The following is an 18605-nucleotide window of genomic DNA, read 5'->3' as shown; positions in this document are numbered from 1 at the left end:
CCATTCATGCCCCTCATTCAGTTCATGCTGCCCCGTCTCTGCCTTTTCAAGGCAGTGGCCAGTCACAATTTTTTTGAAAAAGGAGGAGGAGGAAGGCTAAAAACTTGCAAGAGGAGGGCTAGTGGGACAAGCTACAATCTCCACAGCTGTAGTTGATTGACATTCATCATTTTTCTCCTCTACCGTACACTTTAGACTTCCCTCAACCCAGAAATTGACTTCTGAAGTATCTGGGGCCTGATTATGGTGCCCTTTTCAGGATGTGGTGGCCACAACTGCCCATTCGCGGCTGTATCTCTGGGCACCGAGTGCCAGGAGGCACCCACAAATCTCCTGGTGTGCAGCTGCAGTCCTCCCAGACCCATAATGTAGCAGCACAGCAACTCTGTCTCCTCATGATAATCAGGTTCAATTACCCCTGCCAAGAAAACCACTCTCCACTCACTGAGAGATGAGTAGCTAGGCACACTCACTAAGGTATAGAGGACTGGACTGGCTAGGCAGAAAGAGATTCTTTTGGTGCATCCTTTCAGCTTCAGCTCCCACTGCTAACTGAGTGATCATCTCCATATTTTCCCATTTAAGTTCCTGAGTGTGAAAATTCGACAAGCTCACTTCATCCCTGATTTCCAGGTCAGGCCAGGTCCTTGACCACTGGCTAGACTACGGACTGGCCAGCCTTGGATCAGTTACCCACTTGGCTATTTCAATCAGCAGAGGTCTGAGGGGTTGGGGTCTAGGGCTGCCTCATCAGCAGGGGTTTGCCCCCTTCAAAGGGGCTGTAGTTATGGCTGGCACAGTGATTGACATATTTGGTAAAGGAGCTGTAGTTTTTCTACAAGCTCTCCTAGTCTATGTGGTTAGTACATTGTAAGTGTATAGCCTACTGAACCTAGTTTCCTAATTAGTGAATTAAGTGGGTTGGGCTCTCTATGATCCCTTCCAGATCTAAAATGCCTGATAACTGCTCTCTACATAAACTACTGTTAAGCCAGGACTCCCTCCATCAAAATTACAAAATTACAAAATTCCCTGTAAATTTTTTAACTCAAAATTTCATTTTTCAATAAATGCTAGCTACTATATTTATTAAATTATTAAATTTCATTCTTACTAAATTTCATTCTGTGGTTTGGAGTCATCATTTGCTCTGCTGCAGATGTTAGAGTCTTGAGTTTGCCTTTCAGTGTATTTGCTTTTCTGTTCAGCTCTGTGCCATCAGGAAATATGAATGTGCTTTCTGTGTCATCCTTCAAGACAGGACCAAGGAGAGGCCTACGGCAAGTCACTGGAGACCTAGCAGCACTCTTTGGCTTCAGTGATTCAAAGGGCTGCAAATCCCCTTGCTCTCAGGGGTCCCATCTTTCTTGCCCTCTTGACTCTGAAGCTATTGTGACAGACATTTTTAGATGCTTCTGTCAAAGTTTAGTCCTAATATGGCTCCAGCAATCACACCCTTGACTGATGTCACACATTGTCTAGACCATCCCATATTTTAAAGATGAAAACCTCGGAAATTGTGACTTACCAAATCACATACCGTGACAAGGCTGGCTTCCTTACTCCTGGTATTGTGTTCTTTCCGTTACATCATATTTCCTCCATGGTTCAGGAAACTTATCAAATCTTTGTGTACCAGTTTTCTATTGCTGCTGTAACAAGTTACCACAAACTTAGTGGCTTAACCAATACTAATTTATTACCTCACAGCTTTTGTAGGTCAGAAACCCATGAGTCTCACTGGACTAAAATTAAGGTGTCAGCAGGGTTGCATTCTTTTCTGGAGGCTCTAGGGGAGAATCTGTTTCCTTGCCTTTTCCAGTTTCCAGAGGCTTCCTGCATTCCTTGGCTCATGGTCCCCTTCCTGCATTTTCAAAGCCAGCATTGGGCTGGTTGAGTCCTCACATTGCATCTCTCTGACCCTTCTTCCATCATCAAATCTCTCTCTTTCTACAGCCAGGAAAGATTCTCCCCTTTCAAGGACTAATGTGATTAGATGGGCACAATACAGGATGAACTCCTCATCTCCAGGTCCTTAACTTAATCACATCTGCATTTTGCCATGTAAGGTAACATAATTATAGGTTCCAGGGATTCGAGTGTGCACATCTTTTGGAGGCCATTATTCTTCCTACTAAGCCCTGTCAATAGAGTAGGGCCTCCTGGAGTGAGTGGGTTAAAGCAATTAAGACTTTCAGAGTCTCGGGAGACTTCCCTACTTCCTGACGTCAGCTGGACTTCACCAAAGTTTATGTAGACGAACCACTCCCCACCTTGCAAATTCTTTCTGGATGCCCTCCTTTGTGTTCCTTAACAACTCATTCCTTGTAATAAGCAGTGAGGGGACTAGGAGAGGGCAAGAAATGGGCTTTGGTCTTTGTCATCTAGCGTCTCAGATGATGATATTGTGGTCCTGGAAAAGCTGAGGTATACAGGATTGAGCTTCGGCTCTTAACCCCCCCCCCCGGGGGTTCCTGATATTTAGGCAATAGGGAATTACAACTGTCCTTTCTGATGACCATCCTCGAAGGTAATGTGAATGTCAGTATTGCAAAGATCCCACGTGGCACACAGGGGGCAGGTGAAGAACCTTGCTCTTACACACAGCCTATTCACAAAAGAAGGCTACAAGGTGATCTAACACAAAAGGGAATGCAGGGCATCATGAGTAGGCAGGTAACCATCACCTAAAGGACTAAAAAGGAGAGGATTAGGACATTCAGGGCAAGCTTCTTGCCCCGGGGCTGGGTGTGCAATTTAGCTCAGCCCCATTCCATCTGGGTACCCTCTTCTTAAGCCTGTCAAAGAGCCAAGGTAGGCAACGTGCCACTGACTCCTTTTCTGAGTGCATATTGGGAGCTGTGTTTTGGCATTTTACCTGGCGTCCAGGTCATGGTCACCTGTGTATCTGTTCTGAAAATGGGGACATTCTCTATGTTTAGGGGATTCCTGCAAGTGTTCTTGCAATTGATTCACATGCACGCTGCCTGCCCCCGCCCCCTGTACACCACAGATATGAGAACACTGACTGCCCCTACCCACCCCTGCTGCAGCTGCTCGACACACTCCCACTCACTCTCACAGGTCCCCGAGGCCCCCAGGGAGTCACCAACATGCAGTGTCTGTCATCAGGGGGAGGCTCTGATGGGGAGGGGTGGGGGGAAATCTCAATCAAGCAGGGACCGTTAGCAGCTGCAGTGACACCTCAAAGAACAGTGAGCCTTAAAAAGGAAATATTTGTAGAACCTGTGGCCATGACCTTTTTAGACTTTTCTTAAAATAGCTGTCATTCCCTGCCCCAGAAGAAAAGAACAGCTCTCGTAGGCACCCGTCAACCCCCAGAATTCCCCAGGTTTCACCCTACAGATGGGCTGTGACGCAGATGCTCACCTCACACAGACACCCCTACAGACCTCAAAGGGTTGGGATGTGTGCACACATGCACACACACATACACCTGCCTCTCCTTCCGCAGGTGACAAATGTGCACTTCTGCCTCCATGGGCGCTTTCTCCATGATGGGGCGGGGCTGCTGGACAGCTGTCTGGACAGACCCACAGGCCCCATTACAGTGCCAAGCCACACACCAGCAGGCACACAATATAAGCTGTTATCATGTGGTTAGGACCTCTTTCCCCTTCCTTTTTCCTGCCACAGCTGCAGGAGGGGTGTTTGAGGGGGCTGATGTCACCGACTGTGTGGGTATTTTTCCCCCTCCCCCACACCACTGTCTTGTCCTAAAGCCCTTTCCCACCCCCCAGAAGAAGGCCCTTTTGGGGTGTCCTGGAAGGGGTCACACTCTGGTAAAAACATTAGGGAGCACCTCTGGGCACCAATGCTCGGCACCCCTTCTCCCCTCCCCGGCTTTCCCACTCTCCTCCATCAGCCCAGCCCTCACCACCTCTCAGGGCCTCTCAGCCACTGGGTCCTCCTCCATAAATGTGTGAAGGGGAAGTGTTGGAACTTTTTTTCAGGAAGTATTTTACTAGGAGAATAAGGAGGAAACCTAAACCAAACCAAGAAAATATCAAAACCTCAGCTAGTTCAGAGTCTGCATGCCCAGCATCCAGCCCTGCTTTGGTTCTTTGCCTCACCTCTAAGAAGCTGCAGCCTTTCCCCCTGTGCAATTCCCCTGCTCCCTGCTCCCCATCCCCCAACATGGAGCATGAGAAGACAGTGATGCCACAAGCTTTTCCAGGGGGAAACAAGCAGTGCTGCAGCAGGTACTGAGGTCCCTGTGGCTGTTCTTCATCCTCACCCCCAGCCCTGAGCCTTTGCCTCCCTGGCTCTGCCTGCTGGGTCTTGTACTAGTGCAGAAATAGGGACACAGAGGATGACACAAGGCTGGCAGGAGCAGGCTGGGAAGGAAAAGGGGCTGACAGGCCACAGTAGAGCAGCAAAGCTCTGAAGAAGGAATGGGGATGCTTTCAGAACAGAAACAGCTTGGTTTCAGGTCTTCTGCATCCACCAGAAAGGGCTGCCACCTTCCCAGGAAGGGCTTTTCAGTGAGAACCTCCCCGGGTGTGCGATCCTTGGCAGCTCTGCAGGGCTACAGCAGGAAGGGAGCCCAGAGAGCTGTTGGGGGAATCCACCACACCAAGGGATCCCTTTCTGGGAACCCCAGGATGCTAGGGAGTCAGGAATCCACTGATGGGAAAAAGACAGAGTCCCCCACCCCACCCCCAGGGTAATGATTGGGGATAGTCTCTGGGGTCATTTGGGCACAAAAGAGCTCTGACTATATACATCATAAGCTCCAGGAGGGGAGGATGAGACAAATCAGGGGAGACAATCAGGAGGACAGCCATTTGGAGCCCAGCATCTCTGAAGTGGGTCTAGATTACATGCAGAGGGAGCACAGGCAGGACGCAGGGACAGATGCAAGTAGTGGACCTGGGACACCCCCATTCTCTACCCCATGCTCGGACCCAGTTTCCCCTCCCCAGCCCCTCTGGCCCGGACCCAGGCATGCCATTGCTTCACTGAACCCATCTGGCTGAGACTTGCTCACATCTTCCTCTTTTGTGACTGGAAGTCACAGTGCAAAGTGATAAGCTGAGCAGTCACAGAAGGGACACAGAGCCTAAGAGTGTGAAGGGACAGAGAGAGAGTGGCAAGGGACACTTGGGGGCAGTGGACAAGGCAGAGAGACAGGTGGGACCAGAGGTGCTCAGACCATGGCTGAAGCCATTACCTACGCAGACCTGCGGTTTGTGAAGGCTCCCCTGAGGAAGAGCGTCTCAAACCGGTTAGGAAAGGGTAAGGGTGGATGAGGCATCTTCTTGTTTATGACCCCATTCCCAACCCACAGACCTCCTTCCCCTGACTCCCACCTTTCTCTTCTCCAGACCCAGAGGATGATGAAGATGGGGAAATCACTTATGAGAATGTACAAGTGCCCTCAGCCCCAATGGGGCCCCCGAGCTTGGATCCCTATGGACTAGGAGACAAAGCAGGTATGGAGAGCCCAGGGGATGTGTGTTTGTGGGGAACTGTGTCTTGAGTTGGGGAGGCCACAGGATTCTTGGGAGGATGATACCCATGAGGGAAAGGGAAAGGGGTCTTAGGAAAGAGAAGAATGAGAACTGTATAAATGGGAGTCAGGCAGAGAATAAAGATCTCAGGAGCTAAGTGGGGGATCCCTGTAGGGAGAAGAGAGGACTTGGGGAGGGATGGGCAGCCCAGCGGGGAGTTGTGGTAGAGAGATGAAAGGGTACCGGAGTGCGAAGAGAGCAACCCCGGGTAGAGGGTGTGGGATAGGGAGATAACGGGGCCCCTGCGGGAAAGATCAAGGGACTCCCAGTAGGGAGATGAGGGGGACCTCGGGGGAAAATGCAGGCAAGCCTCAGGAAGGAGATGAGAGTCCCGAGAGAAATGAGGAAGTCCCAGGGGTGACAAGGGTGTCCCAGAGAATCTGTAGAGGGAAACACAGGACAGCCTGGGGTTTCAGCATAGTGGTGGTGGCGAAGGGGGAAGAGGAAGGGAAGAAGGAGCCATCTTCCGTGCCTTCCATCTTCAAATTGCAGTCGCTCTCCTTCCACAGGGGTCAAGTCAGAACAGCCAATTAAGACCTGGAGCTCGGTGACGTCACCAGCTGCCGGGCTAAATCTCCCGGGTGAGCAGCGCGCCCTCCCCGCCCCCGCGCGCGCCCTCCCCCCGCCCCCACCCGAGCACGCGGGGGCGGAACGGGCCGTCGGAGGCCGGTTCGAGGCCAGTTCGAAGTCAGGGCCTTTCCCCACCTTGCAGACGCTGAGTCCCGGGGGCGGTGTCAGGGAGGGAAGGCGCTCACGCCTGTCCTGCCGGGTAGTGCAGAGCCCCGAAGTGTGCAGGTGTGACCGGGGAGCGACCCCAGGGGACAACCCTTAGGACCGCCCTGGCAGCACCGTGACCCCGCTCCCTGACCCCTTTACCCCCATCCTCATATCGATGATTCTGACGACATGTGGACCCTGACTCCACCTCCCCCTCCCTAGACGATGGCCCCAAACCTGCTCTCCCCGTCTGGGGTTTAGTGCCCCCTCCTACCAGATATTGTTTCTCAATTCTCTTGACCGGTAACAATCCCCAGCTCCAATACTGAGGGATATCCGGGGATAGAGGGGATGGTTCCCAAACCCTCTCCTGCCTGTGGAAACATTCCCACCACCCCACAAAACCCATCACACTCACCCCCCTCCACCGCACACCCCCTCCTGTTAGGGATGCTCCTTCTTCATGAATCACCCCCACCTGCCATCCCTTTACTCCATAAATTCTCTCCTGGGACTGACTGCCCCTCCTTCCACTGTTGCCCTAAGGCTGCGCAGCCTGCACTCAATACCTCCTCCTTGGCCTGCTCCTCACCTGCCTGCTCTTAGGGGTGGCCTCCATCTGCTTCGGAGTGCGCTGTGAGTATTGGCTGCTCCCCCAACCCCCATTTCCACTTACCTCCAAACTACCTTTCCCCATCTGCCCAACAGCCACCCTTCCTCAGCACGGCCCATAGTCATTACCACCACGTCCACAGCTTTTGATTTGGTTTCAAGCCAGGTCTGTTTTAGAGCACTGTGTCTGCCTAAAGGATCCTTACCTAACCCAGTACCTCCTTAAACTTTAGGCAGTCAGATCTTATATTTCAGCCTGTTATGCAACAAGTTGCAAGAAGCAAGAAAGGGTGGATGCTGAAGTCTCAGGACACTGGGGCGCTGCTGGAGATGCCCCTCCAAATCACTCTCTATGGCCAAACAGATATGCAGGTGTCTCAGCAGCTCCGGCAGGTCAATAACGTTCTCGAAGCCACTAATAGCAGCCTGCAGCAGCAGCTCCATGTAAAGATAACCCAGCTGGGGCAGAGGGAGCAGGATCTACAGGAGTCCCGGAAGGAGCTGGCCCAGAGTCAGGAAGCACTACAGGCGGAACAAGGGGGTCACCAGGCTGCTGAAGGGCAGCTACAGGCCTGCAAGTCTAATAGGGAGAAGACAGAGGAGACCTTGCGGCATGCAGAGGAGCAAAGGAGCATCTTGGAGCAGAGGATAAGAAGCATACATGACACTCTGAAGCCCTTCTTCACATGCGTCTCACAAGGTATTTGCTCTGGGGACAGGAAAGATGGGAGGGGTCTGCAGTGCGGGATGGATTGAAATGAGGAGACACTAGTCCTATCTATTGGGGGGCAATGAATTGATCAGGGAAGGGTTAGTGAACCAGAGAAGTGGCTGTGTAGCCTTGGCCAACAGGGAGAAGGATGAAGCTACATAGTAGATTCAGGGAGACTCACCCAGCTCTAAGACAGACCACAATGGGGGGTGGGTGAGTGGAGGAGAGTGGTAGCCAGCAATCCAAACCCCACTGTACAAAGCAGCACGGCAAACTCAGGTCTCGTCTGGCTTGACATCAGTGTCAAGGATCTGTGAGTTCCCTGAATTTGGATGTGAAATTAGTTGTTTGCACATTTTTTCAAAGAGGGGGAGCCCATAGCTTTAATTAGATTCTCCAAAATCTGAGACCCCCCTCTCCCCAAAAGATTAAGAATTATTGATAGATGAAGAGCAACTGGTGGTGGGGCAAGGCAGCTGAAGTTCTCAAGGCATGGGTGACATTCACAATGAGGTGGGTAGAGAGTATTGTGGCCCATTTTGAAAGCAGGAGCCCATCCAGTATGTGGGGATGATGTAGGGGGACACTTAAAGGGGAAAGATTGTACCAAAGTAGGCTGAGTTTCTAGGCAGGTTGCCAGCCGTAAGGGGACTGTGATGTTTATGGACTGGTTATCTATGGTCCAGGTTAGGCTTGGTCTTGCTGGTGCTTCCACCAGCAAGATTATATGCAGACACCCCCAGTCCTCAGTTCTTAACCTTCTTATCCAGTATGGCCCCTGGCTTCCAAGCCAGTGCTGCCACCTTTCCCACAGCTGCACCTGAGGCATCAGCACCCAAAAACTGCTCCCACTAAAAGGACAGTTTTAGACTTGCACACTGATCACAGCTGCCTACCCATCCAGACTTTCCCCACATTTCTTCTTCGACCTCATTGGGGCCTCCAACCTGCTGACTCCCCTGTTTCCTTCCTCCCCATCAGCTGTCTTCTGCTCTCACATCTCCCTCTATCCATCTCAGATTCTGGGTCCATCACCTCAACCACTCTTTGGTTCCATTGTCCTTCTGGTGCACCTGATGGGCAAAATCTCAACTCTGGATGAACCCAACTGCCAACCTTGCCCATGCCTTCACCCAGTTGTGACAAACTGTGCAATCATTCTGCTTGGTGCCACTGAAATGCTACTCTCCAACCTCATCTGGGGCCTCAGCACTGCCTGGCCTCCCCTGCAGTGATCAGTTTCCTCTCTAAAATGACTTATTATTCTACTACCTTTCTCCTTATGCCTCAATCTCCTACTCCATCAGGGAGGGAGGAATTCTCTCTATTTTCCACCACCAAGTCTATATACACATTTGTATTTTTGCCCATCCCCATCTGCTGCCTTGATGACTGCAACAGCTTTCTGAATGTTTTCCCTAAACCCCATCCTCCCTCCCCATCCATTCTTCATATTGCAGCCCAGGTAATCCTTAAAAAACAAAAACCTGATCATGTTATCTCAGTTAAGATCATGTTATCCCAATTCATTAATTACGTAAGCAACTATGAACTACATATTACATGTCAGCCCTGTGTGCAGGCATTTGGGATATAGCTAGGGAACAAAACTCCTCTATGTAAACTCCTACATTGACTTTCTTTTCCTCATAATATAAAAGTAAAAAAATCCTTAACATGGCTTCCAAGGTCCCTTCCAGTGTGTCACTTATCCTCTTACTCTCTTTGACCCAGCCACACCGGACTTTCTTTTTATTCCTTGAAGTTGCCATAGGACAGTAGCTCAAGGGTGTAACTTGGTGGGGACATGAGAAAATATAGACAGAAGAGAGGGAGCTGGTGAAGAGGCAATGATGTGAGTGACGGAGATAGGACCAAACATTGCAGAGGGAGGTAGAGGAGATCAGGCACACAGGTCAAGGTGTGGCTAGCCTTAAAAAGAGAAATGCTTATTTTTTATGGTGAGTCAGGAAAAGAACAGAAGAGAGAAAAATTTTGAGATGAAGAGAAGGGAAATCGAAAGAGCTTACATCAGGTATCTGACAATTTCAGCGAAACAGGAACCAAGACCGTCTGCTTGTGAAGGAGTGGAAAGGGAAGGAGGCGGTTAATGGATTGAGGACCCCAGGGGAAATTTTGAATCTGCAACGGGGAATGCTTTAGGGAGCTAATGAGATGAATGAGAGGCTACAGAGCCTAGGTGAGGTTAGCCAATCCTTCAGAAATTGGAGATAGTAAAACCAGCCCTATTAAAAGAATCCTTCCAGATTGTTGATGTTGCTGAATTTCAAAGCCTTTTACGAAGTATACACAGATATGGCATTTCCAGGAGAGGCCAAAGAAAGATTGCAAAGTTCAAAACTAGGAACCAGTGAAGGTGCCGAGATTAGACCCTAGTTATTGTTAGCAGCCAGATTGCTGAGTGGTCATTTCCATCCCAAAACAGTGTTGAGATCTCCCTCTGGGTCTGGGTCTGGACTGTGCTGTCACATTCTTTCTGCTTTTTAGAAACTTGCTGTCCCGTGGGATGGATACTGAACAAGAGAAGCTGCTTTTACTTCTCATCTACCCGGAGAAATTGGGAGGATAGCCAAAGTCATTGTAAATCTCTGTCCTCTGACCTGGCCCAATTCAAAGACTGGTATTATACAGTAAGCATACCCTCACCTGCAGATGGTAGTGGGTGCTGTTAGGTAAAGGCCATCCCTCATCTAGCTAGGAATGGCAGTGCACACCTGGCATGTCTGCCAAGGCTTCCTATTCCTTTTCCCTGGCAGATATTGACAGTCACAATACTCTACCCCTGAACGTGTAAACAACCTTGGCATCTCCTCAACACAATGCTCCCGGTGGCCCCTATTAACTCCTGAGAGACAGCATGAGAATCGAAACATGAATCACCCCTACTTTAGCTTTCATCCCAGCTTTCTGGTCAACTCTCTAGGCTGCTTAACAGGTCTTCTACTCTCATGGCCTCTCAGGCAGCAAGGTCCCATATCTGGGGGGTTGGATCATGGGGATTAGCTTGCCGAAACCAAAAGAGCCACGCAAGGCTCCTCTCCAACAGTTGGCAGAAATTCTTCCCCAGCTGGGAGGTGAACTAAAGGCTGAGCCTGCATTTGCCAGGTGGCACTTGAAGCCTCTGATGAGCAGATGTCCTACACCGATGATGGGTACAGCCCTCTTGCCAAAGCCATAGGCCTTCCTAGGGTGTTCATTTTCTTTCTTATTCCTCAGCACTCTCCACACCTCGTCTCTTTGACTCTCCCTCAGGGTTCTTTCTCCGTTTCCTTACGTCAGGTGTTCTCACGTGATTATGTAAGTAATTCATATTGGATTGGCTTTGACGTTAATAATAACTGGAAGTGGACCGATGATACATCACACTATGGGTAAGTTTGTTAGGAATTTTGGGCATTTTCAACTCCATATACTCTTATAAGGACCTAGTAATGTCTGAGGCCCCAATCCCCCAAATCTTTCACAAATCAGTATTGTCATTACATATTTATTTCCTCTATTTGATTATTAACTCTTGAGGGCTGCCTTATTCTCTGTTCTATCCTCAGTACCTAGCAGTCCCTGGCCCATACTTTTTTTTTTAATAATTACTAGGTTGGGACCTATGTCCTCTTTCTTGAGAGAGAGAAGCTAAGGATTTAGCCAGGACTTCACAGCTGATGAAGAACCCTGGGCACCCTAACTTTACTTCCCATGCCTTGACAAGACACCCAAGCTGAGGACCACCAGGGGCATTAGAATTGCTCCAGAGAAGCAAGAAAGGGAGCAGTGGGGTTTCTAGAGGACCAACCCCAGGGACTCTGAAATGGGGGGTTACCTCCTATGTTCCTTAACTGGAGTTCTCAGCTTTAAGATTTTGGGTGATTTTTCCCTCCCCTGCTCCTTAAACCTCTTCTGTTTGCAGTCCATCCAGCCATCTGTCCATGAACCATGTTCAAACGTGGCTGGTGCCTAGGCAGTCAGGAGGAGTTAGGACTGGGGTTAGGTTATATGGAGGGCAAGGGGAGAGAAGGGAGGATGGGATAGAAGGGATCCAGAGCTTATCCCAGTACTGTTTCACCACTGTGCAGGACAAGTAAGCGAAACTCTAAATGTCCTAAGGCAGAAAAGGTAACATGGGTAGCAGTACAGTCAGAGACATGTATGACTCGTCTTCCCTGCATCTGTGAGAAGGCAGCTTTCAGGTATCCAGATGAGGATGACTGATTGCACTGAGCTGGGTAAGTGAGGGTTGGGGATATGGCATGGGGAGTCTGCAGGGAGAGGGACTCAGAGCGGGGCCCAGTGGTCAGAGAGAGAACTTTGTCCTGGGAATGAGTCATGTCATGGCCTCCAGGAGCTTGGCCTGCTTGCATGGGGTGGGGGGTTGGTGTTGGGCAGCAAGAGGTACAAGTAAGGCCCTAACTGAAGGGAGGCTCCTGATGGCTGTCCAGAGCCCAAGGGAGGGAATGGGTGAGCCGGATGTATTCCCATGACAGACACCTGCAGAGCTCACTGATGCTTTACTCTTCCAGATACTCATGCCAACAAGAGCCTGTGTCCCTCTTCCTTAACCTGTGGCCTGTGGGTCCAAAGATGATCTCCCTCCAGCATTCCCTCACTCTGCCTGGGCAGTGCCCTGGCAAGGGGTGATCCACATTGAGCACTTCTAGGCAGCCTGCTGCCTGCTTGGAAACCTAGCCCAGAAAAGTGGACTGTGCCTGGGAAGAGGGCGAAGAAGCCTCTAAAAGGGACTTTGGCCTCCCCAAGAAACCCCCACAGTGGAGTGGAGGGGGGCAGGGAGGAGGGCGCATGGGCTGAGTGGATAAGGGCAGCCCGGAGCCAGCCAGGCAGTTTTATTGAAATTCTTTTAAATAACTTGCATGTGTTAGTCTCGTGTGTCAGCAATGCCGTGTCTGATTCAGCGACCCCCATGGGAGAGCGAGCCCAGGGGTTGGATAGGAAGTGCTCTGTCTCTTGAGTCCATGCTGAGGCTCCCCTATATGGGGAGAAGGGCCGGTCAGCCCATGTAGGGCTGGTACTGTCCAGCATTTGCACTCTGTCCTCACAGGGTGTCCTGAAGGCCAAAGTTGGAGGCCTGAGACCACAGGCCCCACTGCTAAGAGCGTGCCCCAGGCAGCTGCAGGCTGGGCGTGGGTGGCTTGGCGTGGTGCCCTCGGTGGCAGAGGAGACTACCCGCCTCACAGTTCAGGTTGCGGTAGCGGGCCACAGCTGGTGTGGGGCGGGGGCACATGGACAGGAAGCCAAAGCTGAAGGGGCCGAGGCAGCAGCCAGGACAGGGCAGCCCCTCATCGGGCTCCCGGGAGGCTGCAGGGGGTGGTGAGGGTTCTGTCCGCTCCAGGGCTGCTGCCCGGGGCAGGCTATGCTGGGCCCGGTTCCAGGCTTCCCCGGCCCAGCCCTGTGGGGAGCGCACTACCACAGCTGGGGGGTTGTTGTTGAGGGGAGGTCCTGATCTGGGGGACCAGGGTTGGGAGGCCGAGGAACAAGTGCTGATGAAGTTGTCTGTGGCCACAGCCAGGGGCAGCTGGGGGGCTGGTCCTGGGGGTTCTGGCTCAGGGCTGCTGCCCTCACATTCCATGCTCTCTTCAGCCGAGGGGCCCACAGGGGGAGGGCCAGGACCTGGCAGTGCTGTCTCCATACGTCGGGGGAGCTCAGGAGATGAGGGTAGGGAACGGCAGCGGCGGGCAGGTGTCCCAGGCTGGACCAGGGTCTCCGGAGTGGTCACCAAGGGCAGGTGGGTGGAGGACAGTGGTGATGGTGGTACAAGGGGCAGGGGGGCGACTGGCTTGCTGGGTGTGTCCAGGAGCTTGATCTTGCCACCCCTGAGGTCTTCCCGTAGTGAGAAGGGGTTGACTCGAGTCATATTGTCCCCCAAGTTGGGGGGTGATCCTGGTGATGGGGGCAGGAAGAGGTCTGACCGGCTTCGTGAGAGCCGGGGGTCTGGCCTAGGAAGCGTGGCAGAGGGACCCCCTCTTGGAACAGACCCTGCAGACAGAGAAGTGGGATCACTGCTCTCAGCATTTGAGCACACCTTCTTGAGGCCTCCTTATTCTCCATGAGGCTGGGGGAACCAGAGCTTAGAAAAGGGAGTCCCACAGGGTGCTCTGGGAAGAGGGTGATGTCACTTCTAGCCTCCTTTACCTATTCTTTCCTTTCTCCTCTCTCGTAGATTTTGTTATGGAACTATCTTCTTTGAGATGCTTCCATCTCCACCCCCCAGTCTTCTCAACTAGTAAATACATTTAGTCTCTCGTGATAATTCCCTGAGTTCTAAGGAGAAGAGAGACAAAAGAACTTTGGTTCCCATGCTCACTTACCCTGATTGTGTGTCAGGGGAGCCCTGGTGAGAGGGGCTGGCTCAGGCAGCTGCTCCAAGATCCATTCCAGGTGCTGGGTGATTTCGGTGAAGGGGGCACGGGCGCTGGGTTCCATCTGATGGGTAGAGCCAGGGGCAGCTTTACTCAGTGCTCCAAAAGAGGAGCCCCAAGTTTTCTTCTCATTAACTGGGACCCAAAGGGCAGCTGTGTCAGCTCATGGTTGGGGGTGTGGAGAAGGGAGAGCAAGGCTCTTACACTGCAGCAATGGATGGCCAGGAGCAAGAAAGGCAGTGGGCAGTCATCCCCTACCAGGGTTTGGAAAGCAGGCACATCCAGTCCAAAGTCCTGTGGGGACAGAGAGGATGGGTTTCCAAGTCAGCCTTCCTTGGGTTCTCCTGCTCCTCAGTGAGGAACCCAATCTTCAGGGAAATCTCATTGGTTATGAGCCGCTTAGTCTGGAGCTCTCCTCTTTTTCAAAACCCAGAGATATTACCTCGGTACGGGGTAGGTAGTCAGGGTCCGCAGGTACTCGGGCAATGAGCTCACAGAGGACGATCCCAAAGGCAAAGACATCAGCCTGGGGTTAGAAGATAATGTCAGGGGGAGGAGGGAGGCCAGGTACCAGAAACTTTGGGGGGAGGGGGGTAGTCTTGATGGTTTTCATGTACTGGTGGTGGTGGTGGTGGGGGAGTGGTGACTGTGAGGGATCTTTGGGATTTCTGAATACTTGACAGGGTTGTTGAGGAACTTGGGATGGGGTTTTGTGAGAGTAACTCAAGAGTCCCTGGAAGTCCCTGGGGATTTGAAGGGCTGATGTCTTACCTTCTCATCATATAGCTCGCCCCGCAAGACCTCTGGAGCCATCCAGTATGGTGAACCCACCACAGCCAATGGCTCCTTCCTTGCCCCTTCCCTGCAGGAACAGGGGCAGGGTGGTCAGAAACATCCCATATTCTACCCAGGCAAAAGGGGATGAGGTGCGTCCCTTCCCCCACCCCAAGGGAAATGTCCCAGGCCTGCATTCTAGAGGGCTCACTTAGGTAGGGGCCTTCTGGGAGGTTGGAGGGGGTGGGGTGGGGTGGGGTGGGTGGCGGGAACATTCACCTCACCTATACACCGGAATCTTTTCAGCCAGCCCAAAGTCACCTACAACAGCTGTGAAGCCTTGGTCTTCCCGACGGACCAGACAATTCTGACACATACATATAGCATTCCACATAACCATCAGCTTCTGCTTTTTGGTCTCCTAACACACACCCCAAAGCCCTGTCACTCCAGCATAACCCCAACCCTCTCTGATCTCCTGGTTCACCAATGCACAGCGATTCTCCAACATGATCCATCATTCAATCCCTCAAAGCACTCTCCCTCACCCCAGTCCTCCAGTACCTTGCCACTCCAACATCCTAATATAGCTCTTATTCACATTCCTTCATCCATGGGCCAGTTGCAACCTTAAACCCCCTTTCATCCTTTAGCCACCTGGCCAACCTACCTTGGATGTGAGGTCTCGGTGGAATACACCTTTGGCATGCAGGTACCGCAGGCCACGGGCAATGTCCAGAGCCAGGCGGAGCCTGACAGGCCAGGATAGGGTTTCAGGGGAGCTGAGCAGCTGTTCCAGGGTCCCCCCATTCATGTACTGGGGCATTGGGGGAGGAGAAAGGGAATGAATGTCAAGGCTTTGGTCTGTGCTCCAGGTCCCCCACTTATAAGCCAGGGAGCAAAGTACTCAGGAGGATCACAAAGGTCAGAAGGGTGAGTCTGCTCTAGGGTTCCCCATTCATGTTCTAGGGCTGCCCTGTCCAGTGTAGTAGTCATTAGTTATGTACAGCTGTTTAAATTATTACAATGAAATAGAATTAAATATTCAGTTCCTCAGTCGCACTAGCCACATTTTAAGTTCTCCATAGCCACATGTGGCTAGTGGCTTCTGTACTGGACAGCACAGATGCAGAATATTTCCATCAGTGTAGGAAGTTCTACTGGCCAGCACTTCTCTAGGGGATGTAGAGGAAGGGCCCAGCTGAGGCATCTGTTCAGTAGTTTGCTCAAAGGAAAGTTAAGAGACGCCACCCCTAGGAGGAGGTCCTGCGCCTCTCATTATTCTGCAGATCCACCTGTCTTGCTGACTCCTACTCCCCTTGCTGGCCCATCCTCACCTCTGTGAGAGCGTGTAGTTGCCCCTGGTGCACACAGACCCCCATGAACCTGGAAGAAGATGGAGAAGATAGGAGGGTAGGCTATAAGAGTCCGACCTCTCCTCGGCTCCCGCTTTTCCCGCGAGCTCTTTCCCCTTCTCTCCCGTCCACCTCCCAACGAGCGGCCGGGGCCGCTCACTTTAGGATGTTGGGGTGCCGGAGCCGGTTCATCAGCTGCACCTCCCGTAGCGTGTTTCCCCGGTTACTGGGAAGTCGGTTCATCTTCAGCACCATGACTTGCCCTGACTGTCGGTGCCGAACCTGGGGGCGGCAAAGGGCAGCAGGGAATGGGGAGTCCCGGGCAGGCCCGGCGGGTCGCTCGGGTCCGGGCCCTCTTCCCCTCGCTCCGGCTCTCCTACTTCCACTCTCCCGTCTCAGGCTCCGTCCCGCCCCTCTGCCTTTTACGCGGGTCCTACCTTGTAGACCTCAGAGAAGAAGCCGGCCCCGATCTTCTCGGCGCAGTGGAAATCGTCCACGCGCGCCAGGCTGGACACGGCGCTGCGGAGAGCCCGGTAGGAGGAGGGGCGGCCCCGGCCCGGGCCTCCGCCGGCGCCCCCCGGCCCAGGGGCCCCTTCCCCCGGCGCCTCTCCGGGCCCCGGCTCAGGGCCCCGCAGTGGGGGCCGCTCCCCGGCCATGGCCCGGCCCTCAGCCTGGTCCTGTCTCACATGGTAGGATCCCCGGGGCCCCGACGGGCCGCGCTCGCCATGGGAGCAGGCCGAGTCTGATCCCGGGCGCCCGACCTCCGGCTCTTGCTCGCAGAATGGAAGATCCGCCGGAGATCCCGGGCCCGCCCCCGCCGCGCCGGCTAGCCCAGCCCGGGAAGACGCCGCTCGGCTCTGCGCAGGGCCTGGGCCTGGGCCTGGGCCGGGCGGTGGCGCTCCCGGGCGCCGGCGAGCGGGTGGGCTCCCCGCAGGCGGAGGCGGGCGGGCGGGCGGTGGCTGCTCCGTTTCGCCGCTGGGTCTCAGGCGCCGCGGCCTGCCGGGGGCGGGGCTGGGCCGGGCCTCTGTTTAACTCCTTGGAGCCTGGCCTCCCGGAAGCGGCCACGCCCCCTCAGGTACGCACCCCCTCAACCGTGGCCGCGGGTGTCTAGGCGAGAGGGTCTGGGGCATCCGGGTCGGATCAGTTCAGGCCCGAGCTTGAACAACTGAAGAGAATTAAGGGCTGATTGTGGATACATGAAGCTCGAATGTCTGTTAGCTGCCCGAGAGTCCTTTCTCCCTTGTCCCACCCTCAGATCACTGTCTGTTGAGGCTGGGTTCAGCAAGTCGCCCGATTCCTGGGCTCCGTGGACTAACAGGGCAGAAAAGTAGATCTTTCAGGCCCAGCCACAATCGGGGGCAGCCCAACGACCCGCCCACCTGCCCAGCCTCGCCCTGGCCCAGCCTGCCCATTTCCCAGGTCCCTTCCATCACGACACATTAAATCTCTGGACTCCCTGACACCTTCTACCTTCTAGGAAGGTTGAGACGCCCCAGGACTGTACGGAGTCCTTGGCAGGCCCATCCCCTGAGTGACCCCGATTTCTCCTCACTCCATCCCGCCTTCCCCAGAATAAAGTTCAGATTCCAGCGCCTCCACCTAATGATCTGGATCTCCACCTCTTTCTCCACCCTCTCTCAAGAGAGAACCCTCCACCTTCAGGGAAGACTCTTTCCGAGACACCCTACCCTCAGCAAGGCCCCGTCCGCTCAAGGAACCCTTTCCCCTCGGAAACCCCTCTGTTCCTTAGTGAGACCCTTCCCTTCAGAGGGACATTTCCACAGCATGGCACTGCTACCAGTCTATCAGTGCGACACCCGCTCTTTAGTGTGTTCCTCCCAAGCAGTGTGACCCCATTTCTCAGAGTGACCCTACAAGTCATTGTGACCCCTCCTCTCAATGTGACTCCTCCCTCCCAGGGAGGCCCAGCTCTTATCAGTGAGACTCCTCTCAGCAGGGACCCACAATCCCCCATGTTGTAGGTATCCCGTTTGCCCCCTCAGGCGGAAGGAGGAGTTGCACTTAGCACTCTTTAAGTGGGCGCGGTATCTTGAGTGCACACGCATTGGCTGGGGACATTGCGCACTCTCGGTATCCGAGGCTTCCTGTTTTGTAGCGGCTCCTCCCGTCGCGTCATCGGCGAACTAGCCAATCATTGCCAGGCTTTGGGAGACGTCGCTCAATCTCGGTGGAGGGCTCCCAGGGGACGCGGTTTGGGGCGTCGGTGAGCGTCTGCCCTCTAGCGCTGCAGGTGGGACCGCGCGAGCCGAGGCTGTGGGCCTCGGAAGCGGAAACGGGCTGCGAGGCAGAACTTGAGGGAGCAAGGTTGAGTTTTCTTCAAGCGTGTCACTGTATTTTTATTTCTGTGGTAAGATAAAGATAAGCATAGCCCGCATCTAGTGGCTGACCGCTTTCTAACCGAGTTCTGTCACACGTTTATAAGACTTGGAGCAAAGAAGTACTATTTAATTGCCGGAGGCTACCGAAATCTAGGGAACCTGCCCCTGGGGCG

The 18605-nt window shown here is 53.3% G+C and overlaps 2 protein-coding genes across 6 annotated transcripts; one reads left to right on the top strand and one right to left on the bottom strand.

Moving 5' to 3' along the window:
* The first annotated feature begins 5034 nt into the window (after window positions 1-5034).
* Window positions 5035-12453, top strand: CD72 (CD72 molecule). Of its 4 annotated transcripts, none has more exons than XM_037797604.1 (9): window positions 5035-5259; window positions 5349-5456; window positions 6044-6115; window positions 6798-6887; window positions 7228-7563; window positions 10084-10226; window positions 10876-10967; window positions 11667-11816; window positions 12111-12453. In XM_037797604.1, the coding sequence occupies exons 1-8, from the start codon at window positions 5178-5180 to the stop codon at window positions 11800-11802; spliced, it is 1059 nt and encodes a 352-aa protein (XP_037653532.1). In that variant the 5' UTR covers window positions 5035-5177; the 3' UTR covers window positions 11803-11816; window positions 12111-12453. The 4 variants fall into 4 exon arrangements, with proteins under 4 accessions (XP_037653532.1, XP_037653530.1, XP_037653529.1 ...); XM_037797602.1 differs by having other exon boundaries at window positions 10849-10967; XM_037797601.1 differs by having other exon boundaries at window positions 10813-10967.
* TESK1 (testis associated actin remodelling kinase 1) lies at window positions 12394-17088 on the bottom strand. 2 transcript variants are annotated; one of them, XM_037797599.1, is made up of 10 exons: window positions 16531-17088; window positions 16254-16375; window positions 16076-16124; window positions 15409-15555; window positions 15023-15105; window positions 14736-14826; window positions 14407-14490; window positions 14169-14258; window positions 13914-14028; window positions 12394-13581 (listed from the first exon to the last, which is right to left on the bottom strand). In XM_037797599.1, the coding sequence occupies exons 1-10, from the start codon at window positions 16747-16749 to the stop codon at window positions 12695-12697; spliced, it is 1887 nt and encodes a 628-aa protein (XP_037653527.1). In that variant the 5' UTR covers window positions 16750-17088; the 3' UTR covers window positions 12394-12694. The 2 variants fall into 2 exon arrangements, with proteins under 2 accessions (XP_037653527.1, XP_037653528.1); XM_037797600.1 differs by lacking the exons at window positions 15023-15105; window positions 16076-16124; window positions 16254-16375; window positions 16531-17088 and having other exon boundaries at window positions 15409-15548.
* Between the last annotated feature and the right edge of the window lie 1517 nt (window positions 17089-18605).

The sequence above is a fragment of the Choloepus didactylus genome, chromosome 10, assembly GCF_015220235.1.
Source record: "Choloepus didactylus isolate mChoDid1 chromosome 10, mChoDid1.pri, whole genome shotgun sequence".
Lineage (NCBI taxonomy): Eukaryota > Metazoa > Chordata > Mammalia > Pilosa > Megalonychidae > Choloepus > Choloepus didactylus.
Note: the sequence above shows the minus strand (reverse complement) of the source record. Positions and strands in the feature narration are given on the sequence as shown.